Here is a 17,207-nt window from a genome sequence, read left to right as displayed (position 1 = left end):
AAAGAAAGATAATTGTATTCTTGTTTAAATCAATCCGTTGAATGACATTCTTTTAACACAACTACAATTTTCATTATCCCGTTCTATTCGATAAAATTCTTCATTAAAATTAGATAATTTCTTTACAAAATTCTCATCATGTGTAATTAAGATAATCTGGAAATTTGATAACTTTCCTTGTGATTCAAGTAAACTGCATAATTGTTGTGCCAAAGATGTACAGTTTTCTTCATCTAAATTAATTGTTGGTTCATCTAATGCTAAAACAGAACATTTAGAACAAAATGTCTTAGCAAGAGCAATTCTAATAATTACTGAGGCTAATGCCTTTTGACCCATAGAACATCTTCCTCTCATTTCCATGGGAATACCATCTTTAACCATATCAACTCGATAGTTATAAGTTGTTCTTGCCCCTTCTTGATTAGGGTCTTCAGCAACAATTTTAACTGTTTGAATGTCTTGGGCTGCATATACACCTGACCATAAATCATTAATAATATCATTAATTTCTTTCATTTTCTCTCTATGATACTTTGTCATAGCTCTTCCTACTGCTCCTTTATATTTATCTAAATCTTCAATTGTATTTTTTTCAACAATTCTTCGAATAGATAATTCATCATATTCTGTTTCTAACTTTCCATTTGGATTAAGTCTATTTATATCTTCTTTGTGCCTAAGTATGTTGTTTGTTAATATTTTTAATTCTCCTTCAATTTCACTAACTTCATTCATTAACTTATCTCTAATATTTTCACAGGACTTTATTTCTTTTTTTGTTTGTTCTATCTTTTCTTCACATTCTTTGTAATTTGGACTCTCAACAACGTTTTGAATTGAATCAAGACATTCTTTAGTCTCAATATACTTTTTATCTTCTTCATATTCTTTAATTTTTAGTTTTTTAGTATTAATTTTATCTTGTACATCCCCACTTGTTTGTCTTAATATTTCAATTTCTTGTTCTATTAATTTTAACTTACATTGGTCATTCACAAGTTTCTTTTGATTTACCTCAAAAACTCCTTCTAATTCTTTTACTCCTTTAGACTTCTTTAATGAAGTTTCCCAAACTGAAATATTTCTTAGCTTTTCTTGAATTGTTTTTATTTCTTTATTTCTTTTTTCATTTCTTTCATTATAGTTCTTTTGTCGAGACTCTTTTTCTTGACATCTTTTATTAACTTCTTTTTCTTTATTTTCTATAATTTTATTTTCTTGTCTAATTTCCTCTTTTATTGTAGTTATTAACCTTTCTAATTCCTTTATTTCATTTTCTGTTCTTTTCCAATTTTTTTCTTTTTCATCTATCATTTGTGTTAATCCTCTTATATTTAAACTTTTTTTTTCTATATTATTCAATTTTTCTTTCTCTTGTTCTTTAGATTTTATGATTGTCTGCATACAAATCTCTTCTTCTTTTAATTTTAAATTTAATTGATTTTTAATTTCCTTTAATTCATTAACACTCCTTGTTTGTTCTTTTGTTTGAATTTCATTCAGTTCTTCTTGTTTTCTTTTATTTTCTTCTTCTTTTTTAATCATTTCTTTTATTTGTTCATACAAATCTTCTTGTTTTTCAATTTCATTACTATTTCTTTCTATATTTGAATCAAGATCATCTCTACATTGGTATTGTTCTTGTAACTGATTCTCCATTTCATTTAATTCCTTTTCAATTTGTATAACTCTTTCCTCATTTTCTTCAATGATTTTCTGATTATTTTCTCTTTTCTTTTCAATTTCTTCGAGATTTTTTAATTCTTCTTTTTCTTCTTGACTAAATCTTCCCATTTTTTTAATTTCTTCTTTTCTTTCATTAATAACTTCATTATCAATATGTTTATTTCCACAAACTGGACATATTCCATTTTCCATTGCTTTATGAACTAATTGTTCTGCTGCTGTCCAAATTCCCCTTTCCATTTCTCTTAATTGAATAATTCGTTCTTTATTCTTTTCTTTATTACCTAATTCATTAATTTCTTTTTTTGCTTTATTTAATTGAAATACTTTTTCTTCTTTTTCACGAATAAGTCGTTTAATTTCCATTTCTATTTTTACAATATTTCGTTTTGTTTCTTCACTATCATTTTTCATACTTAAAATTTCGTTTTTTTGTTTTTTTATTGTCTCCTTAATATCTTTCTCTTTTCCTTGAAGATCTTTACCAACAGTTAATTTAAAATTTTCTAATTCTGTTTTATTTTCATTAATCTCTTTCATTAACCTTTCTATTTTAATTTGTTGTTGAATATTTTCTAATGCCCTATTTATTTCATTATCAATTTCTTCAATATCTTTTTTAATTTCCTCTAATTTGATTTTACTTTTTTGTTCTTTTTCTTCAAATGATTCTTTTGACAACTGTTTTTTTAAATCATCAATTTCTTCATTCTTTTTAATAATATCTTTTTTCATTTCATTAATTTCTTCTTGAATTTCTTGGTCCCTTTTCTTTTTCCTTTCATTTTCTGTAGTTTTGTTATTAACATCATCTTGTTTTATATGAACATTATACTTCCTATTTTCAAGTTCATTTTTTATTTCATTAACTTCTTTGCTCATATCTTCAAGTTCTTTTTCTTCTTTTTTCTTTTCTTCTTCAATTTCTTTTTGTTTTTCTTCGTTTTTTATCTTTTCATTATTCACTTTCTCTTCAACACTTTCAACTCCTTGAATCTTTTCATTTATTTCTTTTTCTAATTCTCTTCTATTTTTTAAGTCATTTTCTAATAACGTTTGATCTTTCATTTGGTTGTGAATTTGCTTACTCAATTCTTGATGTTGTCCTTCTTTATTAACTTTTTGTTGAACATCAATACTTTGTGTTTCTAATTTTTTAATTTCTTCATTTAAACTTGTAATTAAATGATCCAATTGATCTCTATTATTAGAAGGAATTCTATTAAAATTTTGAAGTTCATCTTTATACCTTTTAATTTGAGCCATGTAATTTTCTTTCCTTCTACTTTCTTTTTGTAAATCACCAAGTTGAGAGTTAAGTGATTCAATTTCTTTAGTTTTAAGTTCTTTTTCTTGAAGTTTTTGAGATTTAATCATTTTTTTTTCATCAATATCATGTTGACTTTTTTGAATTTCGTTTTGGTCTCTTTTTAGTTTATTATAATCTTCTGAGACTTTAACAAATCTTAACTCAGTTTCTTTTGATCTTTCTTTACAACTTTTTTGAAGTTTTGAAACGTCGTCAAGGAATTTAGTGTAATTACTTGTACCAAATACATCATCAAACTTTTCTTTTAATTTTTTTGGTTCTTCAAATGGCCAAAATGAATCTTCTTGATGACAAAACAAAACTGAGTCTAACATTACTGCTGATGTTTCAATTGTACTAGTGAGAGTTCCATCATTTATGTCATGTTTTTGTCCATCTAATTCTAATTTAGCTTCTTTTGCTGAAAATTTTGTTTTTCCAAGATTAATAGAAACTCCTAATTTTCTTGAAATTGTTAATTTTCCTTTTGAAGTATCCAATGAAAGGTTGATATATGCGTCAGTCTTTTTTGTTGCTGACATTGTTGGGTCTCTAACAAATAATTTTCCTCCATTTGAGTTTGGTGGAGAAGTTCCTGTACATGCATATCTTACAGATTCTATAATAGTTGTTTTTCCTGCTCCATTTGGACCAGTTATTAAAGTTAATGGTTTAAAGAATTCTATTTCAACTGGTTTATCTGGGTTAATACTTCTAATTCCTGCAATTTCCAATTTATCAAAAGTTGTCATTGAATAATATTTTTTTTATTTTTTTTTTATTATTTTTTATTTTTTTTTATTTTATTACATTTGATGAAAAATTACGTAATTAACTTTATTTATTATTTATTTTTATATTTTTCTTTTTGAATTAATCAAAATGATATTTCTTTGTTTGTTATAGAATTTTAAGATCTTTTCTTCTTAATTAACAAGAAATTATATTTCATTCTCTTTTATGTATTAAACTTATTTCTTTAGGTAAAAAAGAGCAGTTTTATATACAATTACAATGAGATTAAATATAAAAATTAATATGAATAGATTAAAAAATAATAATCATTTTAAGTTGTAATTAGAATAATACCATTTTCTTTAAATAATTATTTTGATGTATTTTATCATTATCTTTAAGATTTATAATAATAACAATTATTTTATTGACTAGTTTGAATGAAAGTAAATGATAACTTCTTTAAAATAAATTATCAAATTTGTTTGAGCTAATACAACAAATAAGTATTTATTTCTGATTATTACTAGAAATTTGTAATTTATAATGAATTAATTCAATATCCATTTCACGTTATTTTTATCTGAATAATAAATCCAATGTTAAACCACAAAACAATAACTAATAAACTGAATAAGATTTGATAACAACAACTAAACAGAATGCGTCTGTTTTTTTAGTCACTCCAATCATCATCATCTTCCTCCTCTTCTTCTTCATTATCAACCATATTCATATCCTCTCTTCTTTTAACCATAATTCCTCTCAATGCACTAACAATATCATCGTCTTGTTGAACTGGGACATTGTCTTCTACTGGAGCGGAGTTAAGATCATTCCTTTTTGCCTGTAACTGTTCTGCAAGAGAAGGACCGCTTGGAACTGTTGAGACAGGAGCAACAACCTTTGGTTCAAGTGGCGGTGGTGGTGGTGGTGCGTTCTTTGTTCCTCTTCTAGGTGGTGGCAATGCAGGTGCACCTCCTCTTGGTGGAGGAACAGGTGGTGGTAATGAAGGTGCTTGTCCATGTGGTGGAGGAACAGGTGGTGGTTCAACTGGAAGATGATGAGAAGGCACATTTCTATTATCAGGCTTTGGTGGTGGTATAGGTTTTCCTTTTCCTTGAGGCGGTGTTGGTAATTTTTTATTTGGAGGTGCAGGTGGTTTACGAGAAGGGACTTGTTTACCAGTTGAACTTGTTAGTGGTTTTCTTCCGGGAGGAGGTGGTAATGTTCCATGGGTGGAAGAAGGTGTTTGTTTATCATTTTCAGAAAGCAATGAGAAAATTTCTTTACGAGTTGTTTCATCTTGTAAATCTTTCTTACGAATACCTGCTTGTCGTAATTTTAATTTCCATTCTGGTGAAATAGAATCCAAGTTAACTTGTCCGTCTGACCCTACACTAACATGATTAATTTGTCTAAAGTCAGTTGGTTCAGAGATAACCATATTCTCAAAATCTTCTTTGGGATGTTTGTTTCTGAACAACGACATCTGTGAACAATTAGATTTATTTTTGAGAGGTGTATTATTTTTTTCTTTTACTTTTCGCTTTTCATTTTTTTTTCATCTTTAGAAAATTATTCTTGAAGGAAAAAGTATTTAAAATCAAAGTCTTTTCCAAAAACTTATCACCTTGTTGACAAAAAAATCATATCTAGTTGTCATTCTAAAAATAAAAAGAATAATGGAAAGTAGTGTTTTAATTGTTTAAATTAACTCAGTACCAAATGAATGAAAAGAAAGTAATTGTTTAAAAAGAGTAAATTAATTTTTTACTTCTTGTGCATAGTCAACTACCATTTCTTTAGAATAATCAGTACGACATTTTAACATTTCATTTGGATCAATAAATTCAAATCCGCCGTCTTCAATAATTGTATTAGTAATAGAAATAACATTAGTTTTATCAATACAATAAATTTTGAATAACATAGTTAAATTTTCAAACATAGATTTAATAGATAAAGGGAAAGAAGATGACCTAATCAGATCAGTAAGATACCTAATGTCATACATAAATATAAACCCACCACTAAATGGAGTAATTTTTAATTTCATAAATGTTTCAATAAGAGTATTATATAAGTTTCTTCCGAATGAAATCACAAAGTTTTTATGATTTTTTCCTGTAATATATTTGTCAATAGAATTAAGATATTCTTTAAGATATTCACAAAATTCTTTACAAACAAGAGTACAAGCAGGAGAATGTGTCCATGTCATATCATTTTCATCTTTAAAAACAAATTCAGCTTTATACTTTAATTTTTTTTCAATAACTTTAGTAATCCAATCATTACTATTTTCTAATGACTCAGTAATATTTTGTTCCATTTCTTTATATTTTGTATTAAATTTAGTAATACATTCATTATATTTTTGATATGAAAATTTAAAGTTAGGTAATATCTCTTTTTCTAATATATTTTTAATTAAATTTATTGCATCACAATTTTGTTTAATAACTTCTAAATATCCATTAAAGAAATTAACAGACTTTAATGGGTCAGTTGAATATTTTTGAGTTAAATAGATCATTTTTTTAATACTATCATTTAATACTGAATCAACCCAATTCATTAAACTTTCAAATAAAGAATATATAAATGATACTAAATCTTGAGTTGGACATAATACTTTTGATCTACTTATTGCAAAAGAGAATTGTTGTAAAATGAATTGGATAGTAGAAATATCAATAAGTTTATTAAGTTCATCAACTTTAGTTTTAGAAGGAGAATCAACTTTAAGTTCTTTTTTAAGTTTCATATAATTTGATTTATTTGTATCAAATAATTCATTAATATAAGCCTTTTCATTAATTTGATAATATTCATCAATATCTTGTTTAAAACAGTCATCTATCATTTCATTCATAAATTTCATTGAAACAATTTTAGATCCTACTATACTTTTACTTAATAATGTAATTGTTTGATCAACTGCATCATATAATTTAAATAAATATTCCATTGTACTTTGACTTGATTCATGAAGATAAATATCTAAAAAGTTTTGAATTCTAAATTCAAACATTTCTTGAATAAATTTTTCATTTACTATTTCTTTTTGAATAAATATTTTATCAATTTCTCTTTTTTCTTTTTGACTTTGATTTATCATTTTTTTATAAAACATTTCTAATCGTTGATTATGAAGAAGTAATTCTTTATTTGAAATTTCTTCTTTTTCACTTGCTAATTTTTCATCAACATTTACTTCATTTTCATTTAGAAGAAATTCATTATTTTCTATATAATAATTAATACTATTATTTCCTCTATTCAAATAATATAATAATTCAGCATTGTCTTTCATTTCTAAATAATTCTTTTCATCAAATCCTTTATTAAATTTCTTTGTTAATTCTTCATTTAAATGATTATAATAGTCTCCAACATGTTGAACTCCCCAAATAACATTTTCATTGGTTAACTCTCTACATAATTGTTTGAGTTTTTGTACTCTAATAACAAATTCTATATCTGGATATTCAACATCATAATTTTTAACATTAAACTCTTCATCTTTACTCATTTTATCAAACATTCGAAGCATTTCTAATACTTCTTTATCTTTTGTAACTTCTTCTCTTAAATCTAATAGTCTTTCTCCTGATTGCATAACTTCTTCACTTAATTGATTTAATCCATTTTCTGTTCCTTCAAACTCTTCTATTGCTTTTTTCATTCTATCTTTTGCTGTTTTTATTACTCCAAGATATGACTCTTCTTCTTCAACACACTCTTCTTGAAGTGAATTGACAGATGACACATACAGCGAAAACTGACTTTGTAACTTTTTTTCAGCAATTGATAAAATTGAGAACAACGGCTCCATAGAGAATGCCTCAATACCTTGTTCTAATGAAATGTCACATTGTTCAGATAATAAATCATCGATATAATTAAATGGATCAAACATCCTTCCTGAAAAAATGTTTATATCTTGTAACTTTCGTTCAATCTCAGATAAATCAACTGCTTTTTCGCTTGTTGTCATCTTTTCTCTTTTTTTCTTTTAGTTCTTCTATTCTTTTTTTCGAGTTCTAAATACTCCTTTAGTTCGAAAGTTTCTCCTTCATTATTTTTATTTTAATTTTAACTAAAAAGGTAATCAGAAATTCCATTTGACTTATTATATTTATTTCCCTTAATCAATTTAGAATGAAAAAATCTTATCCAAAAAAAAATAAAATTAATAATAACAAAATTGAATAATGTTATATATAACTTAAAAAGAACTTATTAAAATTAAACTAAAAAAAAAGTAAATAATTCTATGTCAAAAAAAAAAGAAGAAATTAATGAGTTTCGTGAAGAAGATAGAGTTGCAACACCTCCAACACGAAGTGGAGGGGGTGATGATGGAACAGATGATTTAATTAAAAATCTCAGAAAGTCATTATCAGATTTAACAAAAGTTGAAAAAATAGAAGAAGCGTATGGAATTACTACATCAAATGAAAAGACAAAAACAAATGAAGAGGTTGAAGAAGTTGATATTCTTAATGATGAGATATCATCTCCTGCTATTCGTGTCGAATATGTTGATTTTTTTGAAGACGAAATATTTGTTGACGAGAAAAAAAAGCCAATTACATTTAAAGCAAAGATTCATCGAAAAAGAAAAAATGAAGATGTTTCACAAGAAGAAGAAGAACATATTCACAAACGATTAGCTGAAGAAAATAAGTATATGGATAATAATAATAATGAACAAAAATAAAATAATATAAATTTATGATATATGTAATTTACTTTTTATTAATAAATTCAAATAACATAAAGAAATTTTCTTAAAAAGAAGTAAAATGAATTAGTTTCATATTAAAAAGTACAAAGAATTACAAACAAATATTTTCACTATTATTGTCATATGTATCAGAATACATTGTATTATCAGAAAGAAGTTGTTCAGGAGTACGAGAGAATAATGAATTTTCTTGAGGTGTTTCACAGTCGATGTATTCTTGAAACTCAACTAGTGAAGATTTAGTATGTTTTAAACGAATAGATGTTTGTGCTCGCTGACGTTGTTTTAATGTAAAAAGACCATCTCCATTATTAGATTGTTTAGTTGTACGAACTAAACAAACACAAGGATCACTTTGAGCTCTTTGACGTTCAGCATTATTGTATCTTTCTATTAATTCTTCTGTAATAAATCCAGTCTCTCTTCCACCAGGACGTGAAAATTCAATTTTTAATTTCTTCCCATTTAATTCACTTTTATTCATTGTTTTTAATGCTTTTTCTGCTGAACGTAAATCAAAAAATTCAATAAATCTATGATGTTTTTTGTTTGGAGTTTGTCTGATATCTTTAATTTCTCCAAATTGTGAAAATATTTGGTGAATTAAAGTATTTGTGATAGTTTCATCTAAATTAAAAACAACAATACTTCCATGATTAATTTGATTTTTATCACGAGAAATAGTATAATGGACTTCAAGAGTTTGATTTCCAATTACAGTTTTTTGTAAGATTTTTATGGCAATTTTAGCACTTCTTATATCATAATACGTTACAATTATAAATCCTCGACTTTTTGTTTCAAAATTGATAGCCTCAATTTCCCCAAATGATTCTAATAATTGATAATAAGCTTCACTGCTTACTTCTGAATTTATATTAGATATAAACAGTGTATGTGTTTGGTGTTCATTAACACTTTTATTAATTTCAAAGGAGAGGTATCGTGGTGTTTTCCCTAAACTCATTCAACACAATTCTTCTTAGTTCTGTTTTTTCTTCTTTTTGCCTTTCTTCTATCAAAAATCATCCTTTTTTTCCTTTTTCTTTCGTTCTTTTTTTTTTTAAGAAAAATATCCTTTCATATTTATTAATCATCTCATAATTAAATACTCATCATTTTTTTAGTATTTTTCTTGTTTTATATCACAATAATAAAAGTTGTATTTGAATTAAATTTCATTATGTGTCAAAATTCTAAAAATAGAATTAGATTTATTTTTAAATGCCCTTTTCCAAATTCTTTATTCAATCGTTTAAACTAATTCGGAATTTGAGGTTAAAACTTGGCAATGAAAAAAGAAAAAAGATAACCACGAAGAGACTGATATGAAAAATAAAAAGAAATGAAAACGAAAAAACATTAAGGGGTTATAGGTAGAAAAAAGAACCAGAAAATAATGACAAAGAAAAATAATATAATTTGCCGTTACTTCCATTTTTTTCACAAAAACAATTTTTTTTATCCAAACATAAAAATTGAACTAAGCAAAAAACTAGAAAACATTTAATTATAAAAAATGACTGATGATGTTGATGGAGCTTTATCAAAATGGAAAATAAATGGAGGGAAAAAAAATACAGTGAGTTTGTTTTCAACACCTGAAAAAGAAAAATAAATAAATGTATTTACTTTGTTTTAGCATTAGTTCATTCTAATACACCTGGAACAATTTCACCAATTGATGAAGGAAGTTCTTCAAATTCACAGGGTAAAAGTATTACTCTATCACCTGCTTTTGATGAATCTGTTGTGGTTCCAATAAGAAAAGCACGATCAAGTTCGACATCAAGTTCATTAACAGTGCCAGAATTTGCATTAGAAACCCCAGGATCACATACATCAGTATTTATTCTTCCAAGCCAACCTGCGTTAAAACCAAAAAAAAAAAGAGGAAGGTCAGTTGCAGAAATTTCACAAGAGTCAACAAATTATAATGCAATACAAGCAGCAATTTCTTCTACATTAAGTGAAAGTACTTCATTATCAAGAAAACATTCAAGAAGAGGTTCTATTTCAAGAGTCTTTTCTCGTTCTACTTCACGAAGATCATCACCAGAACATCATAATTTTAGTGTTGACGAATTAAATTTAATGAAAAAAATATTATTATCACTTTTTGAATACTCTTCACCACCTGTTATTCCTACAAACCCTCCAATTGCTACTCCAAGTAAGCATTTAGTTATTGACTTTACACAATGGTGTGATTTTCTTGAATTTTCACCTGTTTCTTCTGTTTCAGACTTATGGAGTTCTCTTATTACACCAACTGAACAATACCTTCATTCAACACCAACAAATGCAGAAATTGTTCAAGGATTTAATTATGAAACTGGTCCATTATCTGTTACTCATTTAACAAATTTAAATGACTTTACAATATTAAATGTAGATGAAGATTTCCCATATTATGAACATTTCTTCTATAGAAATAATTCAGTTAAACATTACTTTGATAAAACAAATAATCAAATTGTTTCATGTATTAAAGATAGTAAATATATGAGAACTATTGTTCGTTCAGAAGCAGGAATTTATAGGTGTATTATTATTTCTGAAGACTCAGCACTAAAATGTGTAGAAGTGTTTCACAATTCTAATCAAGTTACTAGATTAGCAAACCATACTGAAGTAGATGATGATTTACTTCATTTTCATCAAAGTGTTATTATATCAAAATATAGATTTGGTGTTGTTTATGCTGGTCCGGGACAATCTTCAGAAAATGAAATTTTTGCAAATAATGAACCATCACAAGCGTTTTGGAAATTTATGAATTTAATTGCATCTAAAGTAACACTTGAAGGATATCAAAATTATTCAGGTGGACTAGACACTCACACTAATGTTACTGGAAAAGAAAGTTATGCTACTCAATATGATAACTATGACTGTATGTTTCATGTTGCACCATTAATACCTCGTAATAAGAATGATGAACAGTCATTAGAACGTAAAAGATTTGTTGGAAATGATGTGGTGGTTGTAGTGTTTAAAGAACAACTTAATAAAGATGATTTATTTAAACCAGAAACAATGACTTCACATTTTACACGTTTGTTTTTATTATATCTTTATATTTTTTAAATATATATTTAATTCTATTTAGACGTTTATATAGTTGTTACTCCTGCAATAACTACAAATAATAATAATTCATATAAAATTTCTGTTGTGTCTAAAGACTGTGTTCAGCCATTTCCTCCTTTCTTAATTCCATCTCATACACAACCTATTCTACCTGTTTTAGCCCATGGCCCTCAAGTAAGGCAATTCTTTATGCAAAAAATTATTAACGCAGAAAGAACTGCATTAAAATCAAAAACATTTGCTGCAAATAATAAAAGAGTTCTTCAATCCCAAATTAATCGTTTAATGGAAAAATATGCATGAATAATTGTTCCTTTTGTAATTTTCATTTTATTTCTTTTGAACAATATCTAATGTAAGTATTATCTTTAGTATTTTAACTATTCTTTAAATATTAGAAATGACTATTATCTTTTACTCAAATGGAAGAATCATTGATCTTTTTTTGTTTAAGTAGTAAAATTCATTTTAATTAAAATTTTTGTCCTTTCAATCTTTGTTGACTTTTCATTATTTTTTATAGGAAGGAATTAATTTCTAACATTATGTTTATTTAAAATAAATAATAAAAATACTATTTTTGAATGAAAATTTCACTCTTTTAAAATGATTAGATAAAATAAGAAGATTAGATTATTTTTTGTTATTTTTTTTCTATTTAAAATGAAAAAACCCTTTTTGATTTTTATAAAAAAAAGATATTTACATTTGATTTATGTCAACTTCAACACCACAATTTCAAATTATTTCAACAACAAAAGTTGGGAGTATTCCATTTGTTACAATTGATAATTATGAAAAATATTTAAAAGAAGTTAATACATTTTTATTTTGTTATAGAGATTTGTTTGTTAAAGAATAAGTAAAAATAAAAGGATTAAAGTATTTATTAGTAGGTATGAAGCACAAGAATTTATATTAAAATATGGGAAGGGATATAAAAAATATTTTATGATGCCAGAACAAAGTCATCATATTCTCAGTATGTCATTAACAGAAAAAATTGATGATAGTTGTAATAAATTAACTAAAGCAGAATTTAATATTACAACAAGAGGTGGATATAGACCATTAACTATTCAACAAGTTATAAATTTTTCAAATCAAAGTGGTTTTGATAAAATTGAAGGGTTTTGTTATTCTCCTTTAGAGAAAAGAAAAACAAGTAAAAAGATGAAACAACAACGTCAAATTGTTATAAAAAAATTAAAAGAAATGATTGAAGAAAAAACAAAAAAAGGTCTTACAATTGAAATTATTGCATCTATTGGATTAACTGGATTAGATGATGATATTCAGTATGTCAAAGATATAATTCAAACTGGAATTCATGAAATTGTATTTGATTGTGAATATATTGAAGATAAAGATAAAATATTAGATTTTATTCAAAATATAAAAGATTTATGTAATAATATTAAAATGTATGTGAAATTATATTCATTTAATCTTTCTCAAATTATTCAAGCAGCTTTAATGAATGTTTCTATTTGGACAAATTCTATTAATGAGTTTACTCTTCATGGGCAAGCATTTGTTTTCCCTTTATCAATCAATCAAAATAATAATATTACTTCTATAGACTTATATAATACTTGTTATAAAGATGTAGTCAATGATGTTTGTGTGAATGGTTGTGAATGTTTCTCTTGTAAATCAAATCAATCCCGTGCATATATACATCATTTATTATTATGTCATGAATTAACTGGAACAACATTACTTTCTCTTCATAATTTCCATTATATTCACAAATTAGAACAACTTATTAATTCTCTGTTACTTAATGATCGTTCAAAATTACAACAACTAGCTGACTTTTATAATTCACTTATACCTCCTCCTGAATTCCAAAAAGTTAAACTTTATGCTGATCATAGAACTAAAGAAAATGAGGATGATGATTGATTTAATTCATTCTTATTAATTTTGTTGTTTTATTTTTCTTAATTATTCCCTTTAAGTAAAATGTACTTAAAATAAATAAAATATATGGTAAATTAACAACATGAGGATTGTTGTTTTTCTTTTGTATTCAAATTGGCTTCTGTTGTTTCAGGTAAACTATCCATTAATAATTTATTTGCTAAAATTTGACTTGCAAGTTTTTCAAATGCCTCTTTTACTCCTGTACCATTTAAAGCAGAGCATGTCATTGATACTAAATTTCTTGAATGAGCATATGATTCACTCATTGAATCAGTAACATCTCGTTGAGTTGAATCAATTTTATTTCCAACAATAACAATTTCTGAGTTTGGTTGTTCTCTCTTATATTCTTCTATCCAATAATCTAACTAACTTATCAGTACGTCTTTTCGTTTCAAACTATCCTCACTTTTTTTCTTATTAATTGACAAGCTCACATAAGAATAAATAGAAGAACAAACCATTTCAAATGATCCTTTGTTACAAACATCATACACAACCAAACATCCTTGAGTTCCTCTATAATAACTTGTTGTTACGTTTCTAAATCTTTCTTGTCCAGCTATTTTTGGTGAGTTGATTTTATTTAGAAACTAAAGACTCAAAAAAAAAACAAAAGGTCATTGAAGTTTAGTAGAATGACAACAAACCAGTATCCCAAATCTTTAATTTAATGGTTTGTCCATTGACTGAAATAGTTTTTGTATTAAAATCCATTCCAATTGTTGACATATAATCACCTTTAAATTGGTTTTCACAGAACCGTTCCATAATGGCAGTTTTACCAACAGAAGACTCTCCAATAACAAGAACTTTGAATGTGTATATACTTCCTTTCATAACAAATAAAACAAACTAAGATTTTTTATTTTTTATTTTTATTAACTTTTTAATAAGTTTTGAGAGATCGAAGGTGGCACGTCTGAAACACCACACATAAACCCTAGTACAAATTCATTCTTCGACTCTCCCAGTTATTATCTGGTTATGACAGTGTATTTGAATTAGGAATGTATTAGGGAATGCTGCAAAGGGTGCAGCAAGAGAATACAGTAGAATATTACATGGATGTAATATAAGAATCTACTGAAGTGTGGGTATGACTAAAAGAAGATTAGTCAAAGTAAGACTAAAAAGAAGATTAGTCAAAGTAATACAGTAGTAATAAAATGATTCCTTCTCCCATTCATAAAATAAGAAAAATGAAATTCCTTAAAATTAAGGCAGAAAACAAACAAAGGCTTAAAAAGAAGAAATAAGCAGAAGAGGTTTGAAAAACCTTAATAGGAAGAAATAAAGCAAAGAAGTGCTTTCCTCATTTTGCAAGAAAAATCTAAATGATAAGTTAAACAAAGAGATTACTCTTTTTTAATAAGCTCAGGGATGGGATTAGTCTCCCCTGAGCTAGGAAGAATAGATGAAAATTCTATTAATACTTAATTAACTAATTTTTATTTATATTAACTTTTTAATAAGTTTTTATTTTTATAATCACCCACAATTTATTTATAATTAAATGATTAATATTAATAATTACATAACTATTTTATATATTGTCAGTGATGATCAATAAATCAGCATATATCTGAATAAAGTATGATGGTTTAAGACGGGTCTGAGAATTTTTTTAATTTTGTTATTATTTACTTATTTTTTGACAAAGTTAAATACGAATCACTTCGTAATAATATATTTTAGTCTCTGTAATTATTTTATTTTTAAAGTCCACTTGACAATCAAATGTCTATTTTCTTTTTAAAAAAAGAATATAAATAAAAAAATCAAAAGATAAGATTATAGTATTTAAACCATTTTAATATAATATCTTCTCTACTCACAAAAAAAAGGTAAAATAAATCCAAAAAAAGATACAGCTAAGTTCAATGAGCAAAGAATCATTGGAAAAAGCTATTAAAGTAAATTGTACTACTACGTTATTCTTTGCTCGTATGGGAAGTATTAAAAAAGAAGAACTTAAACAATACTGCGAACAATTCGGTCCTGTGAAGGATATTTCAATGATGGTTGATACAGAAACACAAAGACCTAAAGGATGTGGATTTGTAAAGTTCATGACTCATGAAGATGCCAAATTATGTGTTGAAGAAGCTCCTAAAAGAAATAGAAATGACCCACATAAAAGAAATTGGGTAATTGAATGGGCTAAATCATCTCAAATTAAAGAAGGAGATCTTGACAAAATGACAATTTACATTTCAAATCTTAACCAACAAAACGATAATGAAGATATGATCAGACAAAAGTTTAGTGTTTATGGAAATATTGAGAAAGTTACTACTATTGAAAATTCTAAAGGAATGTTTGCTTTTGTGAAATATGAACAAATGGAAAGTGCAATTGAAGCAATTAACAAGGAAAATGGAAAAGAGTGGTGTGGGAATTTAATTGTAGTTGAATTCTCTGAAACTATCGAATCAAAAAGAAATAGAAGACAAAAGGCTACATTAAAGAAACATTGTCAAAGTTCTACTCTTCTTCCTCATACATCTCAGAACCAATCATACGTTCAAATTACATCTCCAAAACAAAAACATATTCCCTCAGAACCAGTTCATCGTACATCAAAGTCATACACAAATTCTCTTTCTCCTCAACAACTTGACCTTTTATTTTTTACTCCTACATCTGCACGTCATATCTCACAATCATCATCTCCAACAACTGAGATGTTTAGTACTCATCACTACAATTTGTCTCATCAATTCAATCATGTTTCTCCATTTGATGCACTCACTCCAGACAATGATAAAGAAACAAGTGATTTACCTATATTTAGAGAGTTAGTATCACCAGCCTCTGAAAAAAAGAAATAGTTTTTCAATTCCTCTTTATTTAATTATTGTATTGTTCAATACTTTATCAATTCACTCTTTTTTTATTTTTAGGTTTTATTTAAAATAATTCAGATTGAATCATTTCAATTACTATGATTCGTTTTGGTGTGAAATGATTTGGATGTTGTTTTCCACAAAGTGCATTTTGATATTCCTTCATATTTAAATGAATGTTGTTTACAATGTGATTGTGTTTTATCATTTTCTTTATAAATACCAGTATCATGTCTAAATGAAAACAAACGAATATTTAATTGATTAAATAATCAAAATGAAAATTGCGGTTGTTTAATATTGAATTTCTTCATTCTTTTCATTCTTCCTTGTGATTTTAATGACAATACAAATGATTTTTGAATCATATATAAAACCATCAACTCTATTAATTCGAGAATTAACATATCCCCCAAATTTATTTCCTTCTTCATCTTCAATAATAATTATTATATGTTCTTTATTCATTATTCTTTCTTCAAATACTGATTTATTAACATTCCAATCATCAACATCAGAATCAAATGTATATTTCCTACTTTTCTATTTGTCCATTCTTCTATTTGTTGAATTTCTTCTATTCCTCTCATTTTTGCAAATTCTCTTCTTCTTGTTTCTTTCTATTCAGACTTCCTAAATAATATTGATAATTCTTAGTAGTATCATCAATTGGTTGTTCTTGTTTATTAATTCTTCCATTTTAATTTATTTGATGTTTATAAGTTCAAAATATGGATGTTTAAATAGTTAATACACGTTATTAACATCAAGTCAATCATTATTTTTATCATTTAAAAAAGTGTTATTCATTTTTGTTAACAATTATAAAAACAATAATTATATAATA

The 17,207-nt window shown here is 26.0% G+C and overlaps 9 protein-coding genes across 9 annotated transcripts, besides 1 other annotated feature; 4 read left to right on the top strand and 5 right to left on the bottom strand.

Moving 5' to 3' along the window:
* Positions 1-24: 24 nt before the first annotated feature.
* EHI_079960 (uncharacterized protein) lies at positions 25-3,750 on the bottom strand (the record flags this gene model as incomplete). The annotated part of the gene is made up of 1 exon (XM_647783.1): positions 25-3,750. The coding sequence occupies one exon, from the start codon at positions 3,748-3,750 to the stop codon at positions 25-27; it is 3,726 nt and encodes a 1,241-aa protein (XP_652875.1).
* A 317-nt stretch (positions 3,751-4,067) lies between these two features.
* On the bottom strand, positions 4,068-5,262 carry EHI_079950 (uncharacterized protein). The gene has a single exon (XM_647784.2). It carries the CDS (start codon positions 5,223-5,225, stop codon positions 4,410-4,412), a length of 816 nt encoding a protein of 271 aa, XP_652876.1. The 5' UTR covers positions 5,226-5,262; the 3' UTR covers positions 4,068-4,409.
* A 236-nt stretch (positions 5,263-5,498) lies between these two features.
* EHI_079940 (uncharacterized protein) lies at positions 5,499-7,736 on the bottom strand (the record flags this gene model as incomplete). Its single annotated transcript, XM_647785.1, has 1 exon — positions 5,499-7,736. One exon carries the CDS (start codon positions 7,734-7,736, stop codon positions 5,499-5,501), a length of 2,238 nt encoding a protein of 745 aa, XP_652877.1.
* Positions 7,737-8,015: 279 nt separating this feature from the next.
* Positions 8,016-8,462, top strand: EHI_079930 (uncharacterized protein; the record flags this gene model as incomplete). Its single annotated transcript, XM_647786.1, has 1 exon — positions 8,016-8,462. The coding sequence occupies one exon, from the start codon at positions 8,016-8,018 to the stop codon at positions 8,460-8,462; it is 447 nt and encodes a 148-aa protein (XP_652878.1).
* Positions 8,463-8,580: 118 nt separating this feature from the next.
* Positions 8,581-9,456, bottom strand: EHI_079920 (RNA recognition motif domain containing protein; the record flags this gene model as incomplete). Its single annotated transcript, XM_647787.1, has 1 exon — positions 8,581-9,456. The coding sequence occupies one exon, from the start codon at positions 9,454-9,456 to the stop codon at positions 8,581-8,583; it is 876 nt and encodes a 291-aa protein (XP_652879.1).
* A 552-nt stretch (positions 9,457-10,008) lies between these two features.
* EHI_079910 (Rap/Ran GTPase-activating protein, putative) lies at positions 10,009-11,885 on the top strand (the record flags this gene model as incomplete). Its single annotated transcript, XM_647788.1, has 3 exons — positions 10,009-10,075; positions 10,132-11,547; positions 11,602-11,885. The coding sequence occupies 3 exons, from the start codon at positions 10,009-10,011 to the stop codon at positions 11,883-11,885; spliced, it is 1,767 nt and encodes a 588-aa protein (XP_652880.1).
* A 412-nt stretch (positions 11,886-12,297) lies between these two features.
* EHI_079900 (uncharacterized protein) lies at positions 12,298-13,490 on the top strand (the record flags this gene model as incomplete). Its single annotated transcript, XM_647789.1, has 2 exons — positions 12,298-12,428; positions 12,479-13,490. The coding sequence occupies 2 exons, from the start codon at positions 12,298-12,300 to the stop codon at positions 13,488-13,490; spliced, it is 1,143 nt and encodes a 380-aa protein (XP_652881.1).
* A 91-nt stretch (positions 13,491-13,581) lies between these two features.
* Positions 13,582-14,351, bottom strand: EHI_079890 (Rab family GTPase; the record flags this gene model as incomplete). The annotated part of the gene is made up of 3 exons (XM_647790.2): positions 13,582-13,879; positions 13,973-14,073; positions 14,162-14,351. The coding sequence occupies 3 exons, from the start codon at positions 14,349-14,351 to the stop codon at positions 13,583-13,585; spliced, it is 588 nt and encodes a 195-aa protein (XP_652882.1). The 3' UTR covers position 13,582.
* A 67-nt stretch (positions 14,352-14,418) lies between these two features.
* Positions 14,419-14,966: a repeat region.
* Positions 14,967-15,394: 428 nt separating this feature from the next.
* On the top strand, positions 15,395-16,345 carry EHI_079880 (RNA recognition motif domain containing protein; the record flags this gene model as incomplete). The annotated part of the gene is made up of 1 exon (XM_647791.2): positions 15,395-16,345. The coding sequence occupies one exon, from the start codon at positions 15,395-15,397 to the stop codon at positions 16,343-16,345; it is 951 nt and encodes a 316-aa protein (XP_652883.2).
* Positions 16,346-17,207: the final 862 nt, after the last annotated feature.

This window comes from Entamoeba histolytica, genomic scaffold (assembly GCF_000208925.1).
Source record: "Entamoeba histolytica HM-1:IMSS scf_1104750517525 genomic scaffold, whole genome shotgun sequence".
Taxonomy (NCBI): Eukaryota; Evosea; order Mastigamoebida; family Endamoebidae; genus Entamoeba; species Entamoeba histolytica.
The sequence above is the reverse complement of the archived record's forward strand: the minus strand, read 5'-3'. Positions and strand labels throughout refer to the sequence as shown.